Source organism: Mytilus californianus, unplaced genomic scaffold (genome assembly GCF_021869535.1).
Source record: "Mytilus californianus isolate M0D057914Y unplaced genomic scaffold, xbMytCali1.0.p SCAF_1, whole genome shotgun sequence".
NCBI lineage: Eukaryota > Metazoa > Mollusca > Bivalvia > Mytilida > Mytilidae > Mytilus > Mytilus californianus.
Window position 1 is genome coordinate 11,553,653 of NW_026262581.1, and position 19,623 is coordinate 11,573,275.

A 19,623-nucleotide genomic window follows, 5' to 3' on the forward strand; every position below is an offset into this window, starting at 1 on the left:
AGAGGGGCATAGTTGGTTCCCATGGGAATGCCGATAGTTTGATGAAAAACACGTCCTCCAAACGTAACAAATATGTTGTCAATCAAGAAATCAAGCATCTTGATAATGTCAGTTTCAGAGAATTTTTTGTTTGAATCAGAGTGATTTTTTTACAAAGTAGGATTTATCCCTCCCTGAGACAAGATACTTGTATCTATGTTGGCCATTCTTTTTTTACGAAACAAAGCAATACCAACTCTTTCAATTTGTCTTTTAGTTTGGAATAGGGAATACTTGTGTAAAGTGAAGAAAAGTCAAATGTTTTAATACTGTTGCAAGATGAAAGAGTCTTAGATTGTATGTACTCTAAAAGATCTTTGGAATTTTTTAGTATCCACATCTGATTCACGCCACCTCTAGAATAGGCAGTTTCACAATAACTTTGAAGCCCGGCTTTGACAAAATTCTTCAAACAATTTACCAAAGAAAAGAAAAATAAATGGGGAATGTGTCCATGGGACACAGATGATGCCCCTGCTTGCATATGTTATAAAGGGACATAACTCAAGAACTGTAAAAGTGACGCTACCCAAATTTGTACTTGATCAGAGTTTTGTGGTAATTAGCATTGTGTATACGTTTCATAACATTTAGTTGAGGCAAACTTAAGTTAGAGAACCGAAACAAAAAATCCAGCAATTTTTCCATTTGTAAAGGGGCATAACTTTAGACCGATAAAAGTGACGCCACCAAAGTTCAAACTTGATCTGTGTTTTGTGGTAATACGCATTGTGTATAAGTTTCACAACATTTGGTTGAGGCAAACTAAAGTTAGAGAACGGAAACAAATAAACTGTTATCACAGAGATATGTCTCGCCTTTTTGTAATTTTGATAATGCAAATGTTGAAATTAAAATAGAAATACTTTAACCATGACTGAAGGAACAAGGCTAAACAATCAATGAACCATGACTGAAGGTACATGGCAAAACAATCTCCATGGAAATGAGATGTGCCAATGCTAATACATCTGCATACCAAAAACCATAGACTTATCATAAGTCGTTCCCTTTCAACAAACCTAAACACAAACATTGACTTGTTAACTATGTAAAAGTTTCAAAGTCAATGAACCATGATGAGGGGGTGGGGTTATATAATCTCCATGGAAACAAGACTTGCAAATGCCTATTAATTTGCATACCAAATATCACTGACTTAACATTAGCGGTTTATCTTAAACTGATCTAATCACAAACTAATACATGTAAACTAAGCAAAAGTTTCAAAGTCAATAGACCATGACTGAGGGGGCCGGACCAAATATTCTCCATGGAAATGAGATGTGCTAATGCTTATACAACTGCATACCAATTAACATTGGCCTACCACTAATGGTTCCCCATGAACTGACCTAATCACAAACTAATACATGCAAACTAAGCAAAAGTTTCAAAGTCAACAGACCATGACTGCCGGGGCGGGACCAAATATTCTCCATGGAAATGAGATATGCCAATGCTTATACAACTGCATACCAAATATCATTGACTTACCACTAGTGGTTCCCCTTGAACTGACCTAATCACAAACTAATACATGTAAACTAAGCATAAGTTTTAAAGTCAGTAGACCATGACTGAGGGGGCTAAGCCAAATAATCTCCATGGAAATGAGATATGCCAATGCTTATACAACTGCATGCAAAATATCATTGATTTACCACTAGTGGTTCCCCATAAACTGACCTAATCACAAACTAATACATGTAAACTAAGCAAAAGTTTCAAAGTCAATAGACCATGACTGAAGGGGGAGGGCCAAATAATCTCCATAGAAATGAGATGTGCCAGTGCTAATACAACTGCTTACCAAATATCATTGACCAACCAGTAGTGGTTCACCTTAAACTAGACCTAATCACAAACTAATACATTGTTGACACTACCGATGCCGGAAACAGCATACCTATGTCTCGCTTTTTGACTCCGTCAAGGCGAGACAAAAATTAAGCAATTTTTCCATTTGCAAAGGGGCATAACTTTAAACAGTAAAAGTGATGCCACCATAATTTAAACTACATCTGTGTTTTGTGGTAATAAGCATTGTGTATAAGTTTCATAACATTTGGTTGACGCAAACTAAAATTAGAGAACGGAAACATAAAATTCAGCAATTTTTCAATTTGTAAAGGGGCATAACTCAAGAACGGCAAAAGTGACGCCACCAAAATTCAAACTTGATCTGTGTTTTGTGGTAATAAGCATTGTGTATAAGTTTCATAACATTTGGTCGAGGCAAACTAAAATTAGAGAACAGAACCCAATTTTTCGGATGTAAGTACGGATGGACATATGTACATACGGACGTACAGACGGACAAGGGTAAAACTTAATGCCCCCTTCTGCTTAGTGGGGGCATAACAAAATCCAAAATGTCATTTATCATTTATACAATGTCTTAAAAATCTATAAAACTTATCTGTAAGTGTAATCAAACTTTATATATATAATTAACCATTTCTGTTCAAAGGGAAATAACTCAATCACATTATAAGTACCACTTTTGACTATTGGAAAGGGATATAACTCAACAACAAGAAAAGCTAAAATCCTGAAAATTGAACTTGACCTTTACTTAGTCACAGGAAACAACATATCTAAATTTGAAAAAATTTCGTCAAAGCATTTTCATGTTAATGAACGGACACTGTTTGGCAGCTGGTAGATATAGCTGTTGGTTGAATACTGCTGCTCAAGAAAACAAAAAGGTAGACAAACCAGGTATATAATTGACTGACTGATTGTTGGTGTTTAACACCACTTTCAGAAATCTTTGCTATATCATGGCAGCCAGGTTATATTGGTGGAGGATTAGCCGGAATCACCAGATAGAACCACTACTTTCAACAGAAAAACTAGCAATCCTTGCCAGGTATATAATACTTCATGCTCATCCAATATAGCAATATATGTCAAATAAAAATAAATTAGATTATTTAAAGATCTTTTATTCATCTTTCTCACATTATGTTGTGAGAGAAAAATTTCATATAACATAGTCAAGATGAAAAAACATGTAAAACGATTACTTTAAATATGACCACTCATACAAATGTATAATGATTGAAATGTAAAAAATCATTTGATTTTCCTAGAAACAAAGCCATTATGTCCATCGTAAACAATAAATATATAAAAAATTTGATAATAGAAATGCAAGAACAAAATTATCGCATCATTTTATCAAACAATTAAGTAATTGTTCCTTTTTACTTTAATTGTGACCTGGAAAAAAGAGGATCTTTCACATTTTCACTCTTTGTTTAAAATGATGTATATCTTTTTTTTGTAATTACCACAATTATAATAGTTTATAACTCCAAAAATGAAATGAACATTTTGCCATTTTAAAAAAAACAACCTAATATATGGAATTTTAACACATATTTCAAGAAAATCAAGGTCATGAAGGCTCGTATTACAGATGCTTTAAACATTTTTCTTGATATGGAGTTCAAAGCAATGAATGCAAGTGCATGTATAGAATTTAAAGCCCTGGAAAACAATAAGAGTAAAGCTACATTTTGTACATATAAATCATAAAGAAAATCACATAAGAGCACATATTTTTACATAAAATTAACAAACAAGCTTAAAATATTAATAACATAATAAAAATAATGAAACTGAATACAATCTAACACAACATAAACCTTAATAAATAAATTTAACAAAAACCAATAAATAGAACCATTATAACGTGAGCCCTCGTTCAAACAAATGAATCATATCTGAATTAACGAACGACCCTTCACTGAATCCCATAAGGGTTTGTATATGAGGGTCTGAATGGGATTTAGAGAATAGAGAAAAATTGGCCAAAATAATAAATAATGGAAACAAAGAATAGAGAAGAATGGCCTAAATAATTAAAGAACAAAGAAATGAAGACCTCAATCCAGACCCTCGATTGTAGATGAAAAATATGACAAGTCAAGAAAATCAAAGAATTTTCAAGAAAAACGAAGTATTCCCAACTTGAAATCAAGTTTTTACTTCTGTTAATATACTTGTTAAATTTTAACTAGTGCATGTATAAGAAATTATGTAAAAATATTTTTGTGTACAAAAACAAGTATCTAAATTTTAAACTAGTATATATGGACACATTTTAAAATTTGGTAAAGAAAATGAACACAAGTAATCTGTAATGACTTTACTATGAATTTTAATATGAAGACTTTTTTCTTATTCATAAGAAATAAAATTATAAATGGGTGATTTATACCAAAATTTGGTAACCAAATGCTGAAATTTTGGTCATGAACATAGAAAGGCCCAGAACACAATTTTCCCCTTAAATTTTAAAACATATTACTGAGCTACCAGGAAATTAATTTCAATTGAATTTAGTTAATGATAAATCTGAGAAAAATTCACATCTGGCATATAAATTCAAATCTTTCGCTAGCTATAAGGTGAGTTTTAACTAGGATCAAATAAATGTTAAAACTATGGCATACCCATTAAATATTCCATCTTTTAACTGGATAGGAAAAATAAAGCAAAGTATGTAAGAAATCAAAAGGATTTACAGAAAATTGGACAACTTCCAAGATAATTCAGGAAATAAATATAGAACTCTACAAAAACAATATATTACATGGATATGATAAGAGTTATGGTTTAAGGATTCAAGAAAAAAAGTTCCTAATCTAATAATTTTTACCATTAAAAATGTCGATTTGAATTTTAACATTAAAATATTTGCTTTAAGGATGTTCACTCCTCTTGTTTTTAAATGTTAGCCTGGGATCCTGGCTCACTGCTCGACAGTAGAGCCAGGCGAAGTACAACGACATGGTTTCGTTAATTGGATGTTAGAATGATGCATCCTGGGATAGCGTCATTTCTTGACACATGGCGGGAAATATTTGTATTGCCACGAATTTATTGAAAATTATTTCAAATTTCATATGAAATGCAAATTTCGAAAAATTTAACAATATAATCCAAACGTTATTGATTAACATCTTGAATCACCAGTTAATTAACGATGTGATCGATATATTTCTTGTTTATAGAACATGCACATGCGCAGTAATTCAGTCCTGTTCAGAGCTGATAGTTGGTCATGTGGATTGTATTACGCCTGGCCCTATCGACGAAGTACTAGATTGGGTCAGGATGCCAGGCTATTTAAAAGTTTGCCAGATATTCGGAATCCTCTGGTTTTATCCATGTAGTGCCATTAAAAATTTGGCCCGCTAACCCCTACTTTTCTCTTTATAATTTTATTACATATAGTTTAAAAAGCCATATTTGAAAATCCTATAGAATCCTTGTTATTTTTTCACAGTTTTTGAAACAAAAAAGGTGCCAATGTTAAATGTATGAAAAGTCAAGAGAGAATTTTTTCCAGCCAAATTTTCAATGGCTTATATCTTGAAAACAAGCACACAGACCCTTCATTTTTTCTGCTTTTTTAGTTCCTTTATTTATATACTATCGATTTATAGCAGTCTTTTAAAAAGCTTGTTATTTTGAAGAAGAGTAGCAAACATCCTTAATTGTCCAAATATTGTCATTTCTGTTTCATGCATAAAAACTTATTTGAGAAAGAAAAACATTGAGTAATAAGTTATAACATTGTAATATAATATTTACATTGAGTAATTAAGTTATAACATTACAATATATTGGTTTCACATTCAGGTTCTGAATGACTGAAGTATTTCATTTTGAAACACAAAGACAACTTAATCTACAACTTATTACCAACAGTAAAATCATAAAAGTTTTGGAACTGTACCAGATGCTTCAGAGAAATCCTAATATTGGTACTATTTCTTATAACATACAACTCAACCTTCAAATATTGAACATTTTAATACAAATGTTTAAATCTTCATGCAGATGCAGTCATACAAAGTTCACAAACTGCACTCAAAAATAATTTGTTTAAAATATGTATATCTTTTTGACAGAATATTTATCTCAGCAGACAGTGCAATATATTTTATGTAAATTCATCCCAAGACAACATAGCTTTGATCATTCAAGATAATTTGAATATAAATGGAAATCCCAGGAAGCAGAAAAAACTCTGCAATACCATAATTTATAATTTGAAATAAAGCCATTTCCATGGTTTGAGATATATATTGCCATTATTACTCCTATATTGAATTTTGATATTTTTTACTATTTATATTTACTCTGAAACAAATTATCTGTCTACTTTCATTCTGAGGTTTTTATCTCGACTTAAATTGGAAGATAAAGTAATTTTGAAATCGATGTAACTAAATTACTAATAAACTGGAACTGGTTCCCCACTATACAAATTTGACAAACATTATCTGAAATACATCAACACAGATTTTGTGACCGTAAATAAATTTAAGTGATGTGGCACTTCTATGCCTATATTCTAGAAAAATTGAAGTAGAAGAAAGGTCAATAACATAAATTCACAGTTTGAAGGACAGTTTTCAGAGGTATCACTTGAAAAGGGCAGTCGGGACCTCATACTACATTTAAGCTATATTTTCAACCCTTGCACAAAAAAATAGGAAAAACTTTATACATTGTATATAACAATATAACATAATCTATTTTATAAGCATATCCATTTTTGAATGATAATAATTTATTAAGGTTTTAACAATAACTTTTGTAAAATGTATTTACAGATTGAGATACTTTTAATCTGAATCACTATAAAACAACATAAACAGTCAGTAATCTTAAGACTGAGGACTCTCACTGATGAACTTAAACACATGGACCTTGTATGCTAAGGAATCTGTGGAGATTAAAACACTCACTTACATGTATAAATGCAGCTATGGAATTTATTATGCCATCTATCTATAATATCAATTATTGAGATGAAAATGGCCAAAGGGAGATAATTCAAATGCATTTTGGAGAATTGGCGAGTCATAATTAAATGCAGCAATACTGTCTCATAGATTACCATTTATTCATATCACATTAAATATTTATATAAAAAACAACATGCATAATATAAGGTGGATATGTCTTTCTTTACAAAAACCACCATCTGACTTATCCTTTTAAATAAAAACAGAAGAAGGAAATTTTGGAGTCTTTCTTTTAATTCAGAAATTTGTTTAATTTGAATGAGTAATTTCAGATCATTTAAAAAAATTTACATCCTTCCAGCCAGAGAATTATAGAGAGTGACTTTTATGAAGAACCAAGTCCTTTCAAATTTGCAATCCCCACTTGATAACGAATTAAAACAAACAATATTTAAACATCCATCTTTTTTTTCATTTTCATGTATAATATTCTCTGTAAGGCCGGATAAAGTTTGATTTTTATTTACTAGAATTTTCATTCACCAATGCCATTAATAATTTCATAGAATTCGACAGACAAAACACAAAAAATTTCAGATGTATCTATTGATATTTAAAAGGAAACCAAAAAAAAACAAAATTTACTTCCCTGTTCTATAATTAATAATAAAAATTCATATTACTGTATTGCTAAATAGCAGACTTTATTTTTACAAATATTATCAAGACACAAAATGTTGCCATACAATTTTTCTATTTAAAAATGGTTTTTGTTTTTCAAAAGGACAATACAATTGTTTTCCTTTTCAAATATGTTTATCCCCTTAAATTGAAGAACTAAATTAGTCTGACTAACTCATAAATCAGATATTATTTCTTAAACTAAACACCTTGAAAATTCCAAAGATTTCCAGGAAAACATTGAGACAGATTAATCTTATATTATTATGTTCAATTTCATACTTCTTAATAACATCTACAACATTCCTGACTAATATATTTTTCCTATCTTCAATCACAATACTGATTGCGATGGATTTCAAAAATCAATTTCAACATTATGCAAATTTCTAACATTATTTGTTTTATAATCAATAATTCATATGTTATTACATTATACAAAATTTAATTATCACAGCTGTCCATTTTATCTACTAGAAATTATCAATAGGTAGACAAAGACCACAAAAAATGATTGTAACAATTTATATACTTTGCAAGATAGAATTCCCTAAATATACGTAATATATTGATACTTGAAATGTGCATTGATCTGAATTAACAACAGCCAAATAAAAAAACTGAGACAAAAGAAATTACAAATAAAATAGTAGAATTTTTTCCAGAACAGAACTAAAGAAGATACAAATTGGAATGCAAAAACTACGTTATTTCCCTCATCCTTTCATTCTGTACACAAAAAGCAGCTTAAACAAGAATAAGTAAATTTGTCTTTTTTCTGAAATCTAAAGTGAATATTTTGTTATATTTATATGCATATTGCCTTTTTCTTAGAAAAAACACTGTAGGCACATAGATTTTAGTGATAAAATGTGAAATACTGTTGGAAAATATTAGTGAGAAAGCCACAAAAAAACTTTATAAATGTTAAGTTGAATATCAGAGGAAGTCAAGATAAGAAAATATTTCAAAGAGCTTTCTTGAAGACATGTTAGTTTCAACTCATAATAACCTGAAGCATTCAAATATCATTGAGTTTTTCATGAAAAAAAATCACTCTAGCACTCACACACAGACATGTGAAAAAAGAACACTTGAGCACTCACACACAACAGACCTGTATAACTTGTTACATACAATCACAGATGTACATTATCACACATATATACTCAAACTAGACAATAACTACATGTATATGCATAAGTTTTCATTGCACATGTATTTTCTTTCGAAAAAAAAGCTAAAATTATCTTTAAAATTTGCCTTGGTATTGCAAATCTAATAATATTACGCTAGATCTTTTTTTTCAAACCAAAAAATAGTGTTTGACTGCCATTTTACACAACTTCTAATCTAATGGACAAATCACTGACTAAAAATGTCTTCCTTCACTTTATAACAAAATCAGAATACATTCAACTTCTTAATCTGCAACATTAAAAATTGCAACAATATTGAAAGCCCTTTTTGTTATCCTTTGTGAGATCACAGCCTGTAAACAAATTATTCCCTCATCCAAGTAGCACCGAATTTTAGAACGAAGAATGTACCATCAATTAGTTTCATACGTCGTAAGAAGTGCAGCATCTACTGGTTCACAACAAGATGGACAAGTAAAAGATCTCATTAACCAGTCATCTATACAGTCTTTGTGGTACACATGCATACAAGGTAAATATCGTAAGGCTTCACCCATAACAAACTCACACATACAAATTGCACACCTACAAATGATAATAAAAATAATTATTCTATTAACAATTTACATATGCCTCATATATATGTTAGGGTCTGTCAGGGTCAGAAATATGTAAGACTCCTGCATATGTATGATATCAATAAGTAAATCAGCCATCATGAATTTCATTGGATGACCTATTGTCTGAAGTGGCTTTTTTTTACCATTTAACTGTTTATGGGATGGGTTTTTCTTGTCTCTGATTTGTTCTTGGAGTGGCCTCTTATCTTGACAAATGACCTTTTCATGAGGGCCTTTCCACTTTTGCAACAAATGATTAAGGATTTAGTAAGACAGGAAAGGGCTAATGTGCACACCACAATTTAAATAAGAAAATAAAAAGTTTTTTTATCATCTTTGTTTGTATTGTTTGCATTTTTATATTTTTCAATTTGTTGACATTTAAAAGTACAAACAGTAGTATGTGCTACAATCAAATTGACAATATCCTGGTACAAACAAAATGTATTTTGCAATAGTTCAAACTTTGAAGGTCACAGCTATGGGGAATTTCTACTAAAGAAATATTCTGACAATATTTATCCTTTAAAAACAAAGTTTAAAATGATTTCTTAGGCCAAAAAAAAAATCCTGTGCATACAGTCACCCAAACTTCACCATTTTAACTCCTACCCTTTTTTTTCTATTACTATTTCCATTAAGCACTATGAAGGACACAATGTCTATGCAATAGACTAGGGTAAAATAATATAAAATAAATAACTTATCTAACAATCCTAATTTGTTTCATCCTGTGACAGTAAAAATATGAATATTTTTTGTTGGCCTTTATATAAATTTATTTACAAATAAACCTTTTAATGCACTTTAAAAATATCATGTGGCCTTAACAGGAAGTTTTGACTAAATAATGTAAATGAAACAATTCATAACTAATTCCTGTTTACTATATGAGTACTTCCTTATGGTCTAATAAGTAGGTCACATTAAAGTGCTTAGTAAAGCTAGATTTGGAGATAGTTAGCCAAGTGTATTTTCTTTAACCTGTCTACTTACATGAAAATATAAATAATGTATGTTTATTTATGGTAGAGAAAATAAATGTAAATCAATTGAACTCTTTTATGACTAGTTACATAAAATCAATAAACACTTTAATAAATACTTTTCAAACATATTAGGCAGACAGTACTAAAATTTATGTGAACTGAAATATAACCTATAGATAATTTTATTAGAATAACCAGAATCTTTATACAGCAAATAAAAATTTCAGAGCCTATGTGCAATGTCTAAGTAACTCTTCAGAACAAATCTTATAATAAGCATTTAAAATTTACTATTAGGTTTTTTATAAAAAGAGCCTAAAACTTCTGGCCTAATGTAAAACATAGCTTATGAACACAAAGTACTAAGCAAAATGCCTGTTGCCCCTATTTGGAATTCATAAATTTTACTCTGATTGAACTCATTTTTTAGCAGATTAACATAAGGACGTTTGCAAAACAAAATAAATGTGGATTGTGTCCACATGTGGACACAGATGATGCCCCCGCTTGCATATCATATAGTTATAAAGGGACATAACTGAAGAACGGTAAAAGTGACGCTACCCAAATTTGATCTTGATCTGTGTTTTGTGGTAATAAGCATTGTGTATAAGTAACTTCATAACAATTGGAATGGGCAAACTTAAGTTTGAGAACGGAAATGAAAAAAATTGCAATTTTTCCATTTATAAAGGGGCATAACTCTAGAACGGTAAAAGTGACGCCACCAAAATTCAAACTTGATCTGTGTTTTGTGGTAATAAGCATTGTGTATAAGTTTCATAACATATGGTTTTGGCAAACTAAAGTTAGAGAACGGACAAGGGTAAAACTTAATGCCCCCTCTGCTACGGAGGGGGCATAAAAATTCTGATCTGTGATGTCAAATAGTTTCTTTTGTGAAAATAAGTAAGGGGACCACATTTTATTTGCCTTATAAATAATGAATTACAATATTTGAGTACTATCTTTATTACACTAGTATTTAAATACAAGCAATTTTCATGTCCCCTCCTACCTGGCCAATTTGCTGTAGAGATTTAGCATTTAAGACCCTTTTTTATCCTGCTTCTATATCTTCATTTAAACTCATAATTGTCATAAAATAAAATTTTTACTAACTCTTTCAAATGAAAATTTGGAGAAATTGCATTGTCTCTACAGATCTATCGTGAATGTAAACATACTATTTTCTGTTCTTTGGTTGGGTTACTGTCTCTTTGACACATTCCCCATTTCCATTCTCTATTTTATGTATGCATGTCAGTGGATGAAGCTTTTTGTAAAAGCAGTTAGTTACTGATAAAATTCATATTAGACTTCTATTATCATTAGCTACCAATTCAATGGTGAAAATTATTTCTTTATGAAGGTTACTCACTCACTGTGATAGCATTCAAATATATAAAGTACCGGTTTGTTGTCTGTATTTTGATGATTTCATATTTTAACCAAGCATATGTGCATACAGGTTTAAAAAAAAAGATAGAGATTTTTGATAACTTTTAATTTTTACATTCAAGCCATTCAGGGTAACCATGGGGAGATAATGGACAGGGTCACACATGTGAATTAATGATAATAATATTACTGCAATAACAAACTAACAGAAAGTTAACCATTGTTTAATAACACCCATTTTGTGGCAGTTCTTTTTTCAGGAAAAACTTAGGCAAAAATAAGACAGTTGGTGCAGCTCATTTATTCATTTTAAATCTTTTCGGATTCATCATGAACATGATGAAGATATTAATCTGTGCGTCAGGTGCACTTGAGTGCATAAGCAATGTATAATACTTGGTTTATGTAAATTGTATGCTTCAAAACCTTTTGAGTTTAATCTGTTTTGAAAAACTAAGTCATAGTTGTTTTGCTAACATTATTGAGATACAGAATTTAATACTCTCATGTCATTTTAATGATCAATATAGTGTTCCTTTGTTATGGAAAATGGTCTAGTCAAAATAATCTGCTCTCAACTTTTTTCTTAGTTATATAAAATAGTTGACATGCTTTGTTTCAGAGAACTTCGATTCATACAAATATTAAAGAAAATCATAAGGTGCATTTATATGACCTGATTCAAAGCATGATATTAGGTAACCACTTAAATAGTGACATCCATGTATAAATATGATCAACTTACTCTTTTCCTCGTTTACTACATCCATCATAAACTCCTAAAGGTAAATGACTTATAAGACCTAATCGCTGGGCAATCTTTATCTGTTCATCTTCTGTAAGCATATTAGCTGGTCGACTGACATTGGGTGATGGATAATACACTGGAGCTCGCTCCTGAAATGACCAAGACAAAAGTTACAAGTTAAACAGTTGATGAAAGAAGAAGCCCTATGTACATGATGTACTTCTACATGTCATGATAATGGTTTAAGAACCACAATTTTCAAACTGCACAATCCTTATTGCCAGTTAATGGAATTTCTATAGTCTACACTGGTACACATCAGTGTAACATGTTATTTTCTACATGTACATGGTACATGTAACATGTTTAGGACTACTTTGATTTTAGAGGTCCATACCCATTATAAAAGGAGTTATACTAAACTAACCAATACCCTAACCTGAAACAAATCCTAACCTTACTTTTGCCAGTATGTCATGCATCTCCTTTATAAGTCATCTTTACTACATGTATCATTATTCTGGAAGTGAAATTTTCAAAATTCTCAGTCAATGCAATTTTACCTTTATCTATATTGTAGTCTGTATATTAAAATAACTTTATATACATTATTAGTCTCTGTAAAGATTTTTAAACTGACATTAATTTTTGAACCAACATGAATTTTAATATTAGGCAGAAACATACATTGTTTACAGGTCCATGTGTTTGTGTGTGTCACTGTTCTAAAAATAGGACAAAGACTGTCTTTGTTGTCAAGATCAGCTGATCATGGGGTACATTTAATATACAAATATACTGACATCAGCTAAGATATTTTTTTATTTTCAAAACATTAAAAATATACATTAAATTCTAGTCTTAATGGAAAATAAATGTGTGTGGTGATGTATACATTTCTCATGATGACAATAAAAGAAGAAATATTGACCTGATATGGTGGTGGAGGTCCCACTGGAACAGGAGCTGCTTGCTGAGTTCCATCTTGGCTGTCATTGTCATGTAACAGCGTAATGTCGTCCGTACTTGGTGTTTTAAAACAGTTGCCCATATCTCACAAATATTTTGTCATTCAAAGTAGATTATTTAATCGGTCATTGTTGACGAAATTCTGCACCAAAACACATCAAACAACACCAATATTTTTTATCCTTCCGCATATGTTGACGTAAATAAAGAGGATTATTTTTTATAATGAAATAGAATAAATCTTTTTCTTATTTTGTATATACTTGATGGAACATCTGAAATTTTGTATATATAAGTACTACACAAAAATATAGGGGAATAACATTTTGTTGTTGTTGAGAAGAAATAATATTCATAGCGTATGAATATGTCTACTTTCATTTTAGAAAAAAAAACGCACACGGGAAAGCAATTTAATTAAATCACTTTAAGTTTTTTTAAATCTCTTTTAAAGAGAGGGTTTTCTTTATACATAATTATTTCCAATTACTGGACAATATATTTTACAGCAGAAATCACAACACATAAATGTTTATAAGTGTATAATACATTTACGCTACACATAAGCTTCTGTGATACTCTGATCTACTTTCAGTTTGTCAATTTTGCAAGTTGTTCAGGAATAACAAACTGCATTATGTCCCAAGAAAATCTTCTTTAGTCTGCTGGTAGTTGAATATGGAAGGAACAGACAAATATGAATGGTAAACTAACTATTTTTTGTGATGTCACATTGGATTTTATTGTGTAAACACTATACAGTGATAGAAAAATGCTTTCTTTTTCTGTCTTTTTTGTTGTTGTTTTGTTTGCTTGCTGTCGTTTGGAACTATACACATCTCCTCAAATAAAGCAGGTGCTATCTGATGAGCTCCCAAAATGTATTTTCCTTAACTTGTTGGCTGCAATGTCACAGAATTTATCAGGTGCACCACCTCCAGCTTGAATCCAATTTGTATGGGCCCATAAATAAAAAAACTGATAGTTTTGTGACGAAAAGTTGGGTATACAACTTGACTAAAGTGTGTATCCGTGTGTTTGTGGTGTGTTGTTGGGTGTAAAAGTTTCAGGTCGTGCCTTTCACTCCTACACGGATGACAAATGCCGAGTATACTCTTTAACAGGGTTACCCTTGAAATCTACTGGTAGCGTGATTAAGGGAATCCTGGTCACATAAATAAATAAATGGGTCCTGGTGTAGTCTGAACAAAGTCTTGTAAGTGAACATAAACACGAAGTCGAATAAAAGTTCAATACTGTATTATCAAAATCCCACGACTATAACAAAGTTACAAGTATAACAAAATGTACATCTAACTTTAGGCTCAACAATACGGGTCTCCTCTCTACTATAAACGTAACTGTCCTCTCCTCACTATAAATTCTCTCTCTCTACTTTCCTATCTCACGCTCTTTCTCTCCTTTATATCACTCCTACAAGCCCGGATACAAATATAGACTACTAGGGCAACCGGGTGCTCCGGTAATCCGGGTGCTCTGGTAATCCGGGCTCCTAGCATTCCATGCTCCTTACATAAATTTACTTGGGCACCATATGCAAATCATTAGGGCTCACTAGTCAAACAAAGAAATCTAAATATAACTCTTAATTAATATCTCTGATGATCTCTAACTGTATTAAATGGCTATTTGTGAAAATACAAATGTATGTAAACCTTATACACACAATTACGTAACATTCTTGACCTAACATATAAAAATGTTACAGTTTTATATTTATTTTATTTTTCAAAGTTTCTTTCACTTCACTCAAGATCTCAAAGCAGAAGTAGACTATATTATGAATACTTACCAAAAAGTGTGAACATTTTGGAATTTGTAAACAGGAATATATTTTCTTTACTCAAACAAAAATTAAAGCATTAATTAGCTGTCGAATTAGGAGATAACTGTATTGTATTTTAAGCTTGGCCTTCGTAAAACATAGATTTTACTGTCACAAATTAGGTTTACCTAGCAATGCATAGTGGAGCTAGGTAAATGGATATTTGCGACAGTTAAATCAAGTTTTTAGAAGGCCAAGCTTAAATTACAATACAGTTATCTCCATTCTAATGCCACATATTAAAATAAATTCCATTTTAGTAAATATTTTGGCTTTAAAATGCCGTTAATGAAAAAGTCTGCGAAACTGTTACTTCGTCTTTGGCATCTAAACAATGTGACATCATAGGTATACTCATGTAGTCAAACATGAACACTAGACGTATTTATACTTTTCATACGCTTCTGAATGGTTTAAATATCGACAAAAAGAAGATTTTGAGGCACAAAATGCAACTTTTTTGTTTATTTTTTGAGAAATTACATACCAAACAAATTCAGAATTCAAAATGGTGGCTGTCCTTAGTTAACAACTGGTAGAACATGGAATCGAACCCTTCAAAATATTTGTCAATGTCCAATGAAAATTATCGTTCCAAACAAATTACATTAGAATTCATGTTCATCCATTTCACTAAGATTTTCATCTTTGATTTGTAACATGCGAAAACTTATATCCAAATTAGAAAAAGTCTGAAAGAAACAATTAACAATCCAAAGACATGCTATAATGCATATGACCCTATTTAAACATAAATAAACATGTAAGTGTAAATAGACAGACATGCACATGCAATCATATAGTGATGATTTTTCTAGGTCTGTTTGATTTCAAGTCATTAACTAGTAACATTCTTAAGTGGTTTATACAAATGCATTACAATGTACATATTCTTAAGATGATAATGCACCTCAAAATATAGAACTATTTTAACATAAATTTATAAATTATTTTTAGGTCAAACATCCTGCTTGAGTATCTTCCATCAGGTGTTATATTTGAAATCTGCAAACATTTGACTTGGCAAGATATTTTTCACATTAGTCAGACATGTAGGAGATTCAACCAATTATGTGACAAAGCGACTATCTGGTAAGTGAAATATCATCTTAATTTTATACCAGTGATTATCTACTAATCTACATTTATGAAACACTCATGTAATTTCTTAACTGACTAATAGTTTACAACCCAAAGGCTTGACTTGGGTATAGAAATGAGGTCACCTAGACTTCTCCAATCCAATAGTTGAATCATTCTAAAAAGGGGTGTCAGATTGGCTGTGCAGGATATATAACTTCCCAGCCCCATCTGGTCATGATATTATGGGAAGGTTATATAATATTTAGTGGGGTTTCTGTTGCTCAACATTTAGTCTTTAGTTTTCTATGTTGTGTTTTGTGCACTGTTGTTTGTCCTTTTGGTTTTTGCCATGGCGTTATCAGTTTGTTTTGGGCTTGTGAGTTGTATGTCCCTTTGGTATCTCACCTCTCTTTTTTGGTCTTCTCTAAAATTGTTTTTGGACTATTGTTTTTTTTATTGTCTTTTACTTTTGGTCATGTTTTCTGGCATTCTTCTTTGACTGAATGACTTTGTATTGCCTTCTTGGTATTTTATCTTTTAGCTTTTACTGAAAAGATGTAAAATAATAAAGGCATATTGTTATTCAATGGTTATAGTTTACTCCCTCATGGACAGGATATACTTGCCTACTCCTGTTTACAATGTTACATCTTTGGCTACCATATATTCTTGGTCAGCTGTCTCATTTACAACATTATCTTTGTCTAATGTATATATTATCCAATTCATACTACATATATTTCTTTCTGATATGATTCAAAAGATAATAGGTGGTTTGTAGAGGAGTATTTAAAGGGTTTTCCAGGGGGCCCGGGCCCCCCCTTTTGTGGGAAAAATTTGGTTGATTATATAGGGAATCACTAAAGCATGACTGGAGCGGGCCCCCTCTTAGGCAGTCAGTGGGCCTCCCCTTATGAAAATTTCTGGATCCGCCACTGGTTTGAATTCACAGTTTTTCAAGTTTAGAATTTATTTTAAAACCCTTGCATAGTTCCCCCTGATATATCTGACCTAAGATGGTTTTGTCTTCTTTTTAGCACAGCACATGAAGGTGTTTATATGTTCTCAGTGTTTTATTTTGTTCTAATGTTCCCTCTGATATATCTGACCTAAGATGGTTTGGTCTTCTTTTTAGCACAGCACATGAAGTTGTTTATATGTTCTCAGTGTTTTATTTTGTTCTAATGTAATATGTTGGCATAGAGCATACTCAAAGACGGTTACAACTAAAAAACATGTTGTGTGTGAATTGTGTGCAATATTTTTTTCATAGCACAATTTATGTTTATAAGGTATCCAGATTAGTTTATAGATATTGGAACAGTTCTTTTTTATTTATTTTTTTGAATTTTGCAATCATGATAATAATGTCAGGTCAAAAACATAATGGCAATGGGATAGCTCCAAGGTCATACTGGCTGTCATCAGGTCAAATTTCTTGTTCATGATATAGGATTTGAGAAAAACTTTGCAAAATGATTTAAGTATGAAGCACAGCAATAAATGCATTGTTCATGTTCCTTTGCGTTTGGGTTTGTTAAGTATGTGTAGGGATTTTGTGTCATTACCTTATACAACATATTCTTTCTTTTCAATAAGATGTAGGGAAATATATGAAATTATGTTAATGATGCATTAATTCCAGTATTATTACTGATACTGTGGTTTCATTTATTTTCGTTGATATCAATTCTCTTGGATTGAGGAAAAATTTTGTTTCGTGGCTATCAGATTTCAAAGTTTTGCCAAAGTCGGCAAACAAGATTATAGAAAATATGTGCTATGTTGAAAAATTCATGGTTTACCTACATCCACAAAATCCATACAAATAAGTATCCCACAAGTAATAATGAATCAACACTATTAATTCTTGACTAATATTTATGATTGTTGCATTAGTTTTTCATATGATAATTTTGAATCATGGTATTTTCAGGCTACAGTTGAAATCTCTAGATTTTAGTAGATGTATGATTCCATTAGACTTTAAAGTTCTAGATGTTGTAAAAAGATGTCCTCAAATAGGTAAATATCTTTATGCAAATCGTATGTTTCCCAATTCCTGAAGAATTAAGATTTACAACATGTAAGTTATTTTAGGTGTAATACCACCATTGATTTTACCCTATTAGTCTTTGTTAAATTTGCACTTTTCAAAAAATTGTGCAGACTTTATCTTTGTTTCAAATAAAGAAATACTTGGCATGTGTAAATTTTTATCCTGTCCAGTACTATAGAAAAAAATTCACATAACATTTCATTGCATATAAGAAAATCATCACTGGAAGTTAACCAATCAAATTTTCCCTTTTTTTAACCTGTGTACAAGCTTTAGTAACCATGTAACCTCAAGTTTCCAAAATATTCTATAGAAATCCCAAATAAAAAATCAATGGTGCTTTGAAATACCCAAGATATATGTTTATGACCCAGAAATGTTTTACTGCAATGAAATGTAGGATTAATTACCTACAACTGTCAAATTCAAGGGAATATTTTTTTTTTAACCTATTTTCGTATGCAACCGGATGTGACGTACTATGATTTGGTGGTATTACACCTTTAATCACCAATAAGAGAGCATACAAATTAATCTTTAATTTTTGGACTTTTGAAAGTGAACTGACTTAAATCTTGAATTCGACTGTTTGAATTTATGAAAATTTAACAAATACAGCAACAACATGAAAATTTTCTCTACTGATTTTTATGTTCTGGTCAAAAGACAATTAATTAATTTTGCTTAGAACCACTTCTGAATCAGTGGTTTCATAGAAGTGTGCTCACCTTGAGAGGAGATAGTGTCGATTTGATCCTCTAGAGCTGCCAGGCCAAACCAAAGACATCAGCTGCTACTTAAAGCACAAACATTTAGGAGTAAGACTGGTTGAATTTTGGTGTTGATTACAGATCTTTGGTAGTCTCTGTTATTCAGACCTCTATAGATTCCAGTCAATTTAGAGCCTGACATATTGGACAGAAGCTAGTCTAATGTTAACCTTTAGATGTTGTCTAGTTTTTTGTGTTGTTGGTTTGCTGTTTAATTGATGTAAACCCCACATTAGTTTTATTCAAATACATGTATATGTTGTCATTTTGAAAATGCATGTTATAGTTGCCACTTGACATTAAACATCTCTCAATTAATTGATAATTATTGCGGGAAAATGCCTTGTTATATTCATAATAGTTTTTATACGCCCGTTTACAGGACGTATTATGGTATACCTCTGTCCGTCTGTCTGTCCGTCTGTCAGTCCGTCGTCAACATGTCGGACATTAACTCAAAAACGCTTTAACCAATTTGCATAAAACTTTGGTGAATTGTTTATATC

At 31.1% G+C, this 19,623-nt stretch overlaps 3 protein-coding genes across 3 annotated transcripts in view; 2 read left to right on the forward strand and 1 right to left on the reverse strand.

Annotated features, from left to right (window-relative positions):
- LOC127702085 (transmembrane protein 115-like) overlaps window positions 1–19,623 on the forward strand; it is a 158,124-nt gene that overhangs the window by 130,791 nt on the left and 7,710 nt on the right. The window lies entirely within an intron of this gene.
- On the reverse strand, window positions 2,975–13,572 carry LOC127702581 (RING finger protein 11-like). Its single transcript, XM_052206883.1, has 3 exons — window positions 13,322–13,572; window positions 12,388–12,539; window positions 2,975–9,217 (listed from the first exon to the last, which is right to left on the reverse strand). Exons 1-3 carry the CDS (start codon window positions 13,439–13,441, stop codon window positions 9,046–9,048), a joined length of 444 nt encoding a protein of 147 aa, XP_052062843.1. The 5' UTR covers window positions 13,442–13,572; the 3' UTR covers window positions 2,975–9,045.
- LOC127700498 (uncharacterized) overlaps window positions 13,955–19,623 on the forward strand; it is a 32,214-nt gene continuing 26,545 nt past the window's right edge. Inside the window, exons 1-3 of the mRNA XM_052204034.1 lie at window positions 13,955–14,063; window positions 16,163–16,297; window positions 18,225–18,313. Coding sequence (XP_052059994.1) covers window positions 14,038–14,063; window positions 16,163–16,297; window positions 18,225–18,313 — 250 coding nt within the window. The 5' untranslated portion in view covers window positions 13,955–14,037. The remainder of the gene's footprint in view (window positions 14,064–16,162; window positions 16,298–18,224; window positions 18,314–19,623) is intronic.

What these genes read in the sequence shown, in the direction of transcription:
- LOC127702581 (XM_052206883.1), bottom strand. Translation starts at nt 13,441, where the DNA reads ATGGGCAACTGTTTTAAAACACCAAGTACGGACGACATTACGCTGTTA. An exon ending in GACCTCCACCACCATATCAG is followed by an intron (nt 12,540 to 13,321) that starts GTCAATATTTCT and finishes TGGTCATTTCAG; the next exon opens with GAGCGAGCTCCAGTGTATTA. An exon ending in TGTAGTAAACGAGGAAAAGA is followed by an intron (nt 9,218 to 12,387) that starts GTAAGTTGATCA and finishes TATCATTTGTAG; the next exon opens with GTGTGCAATTTGTATGTGTG.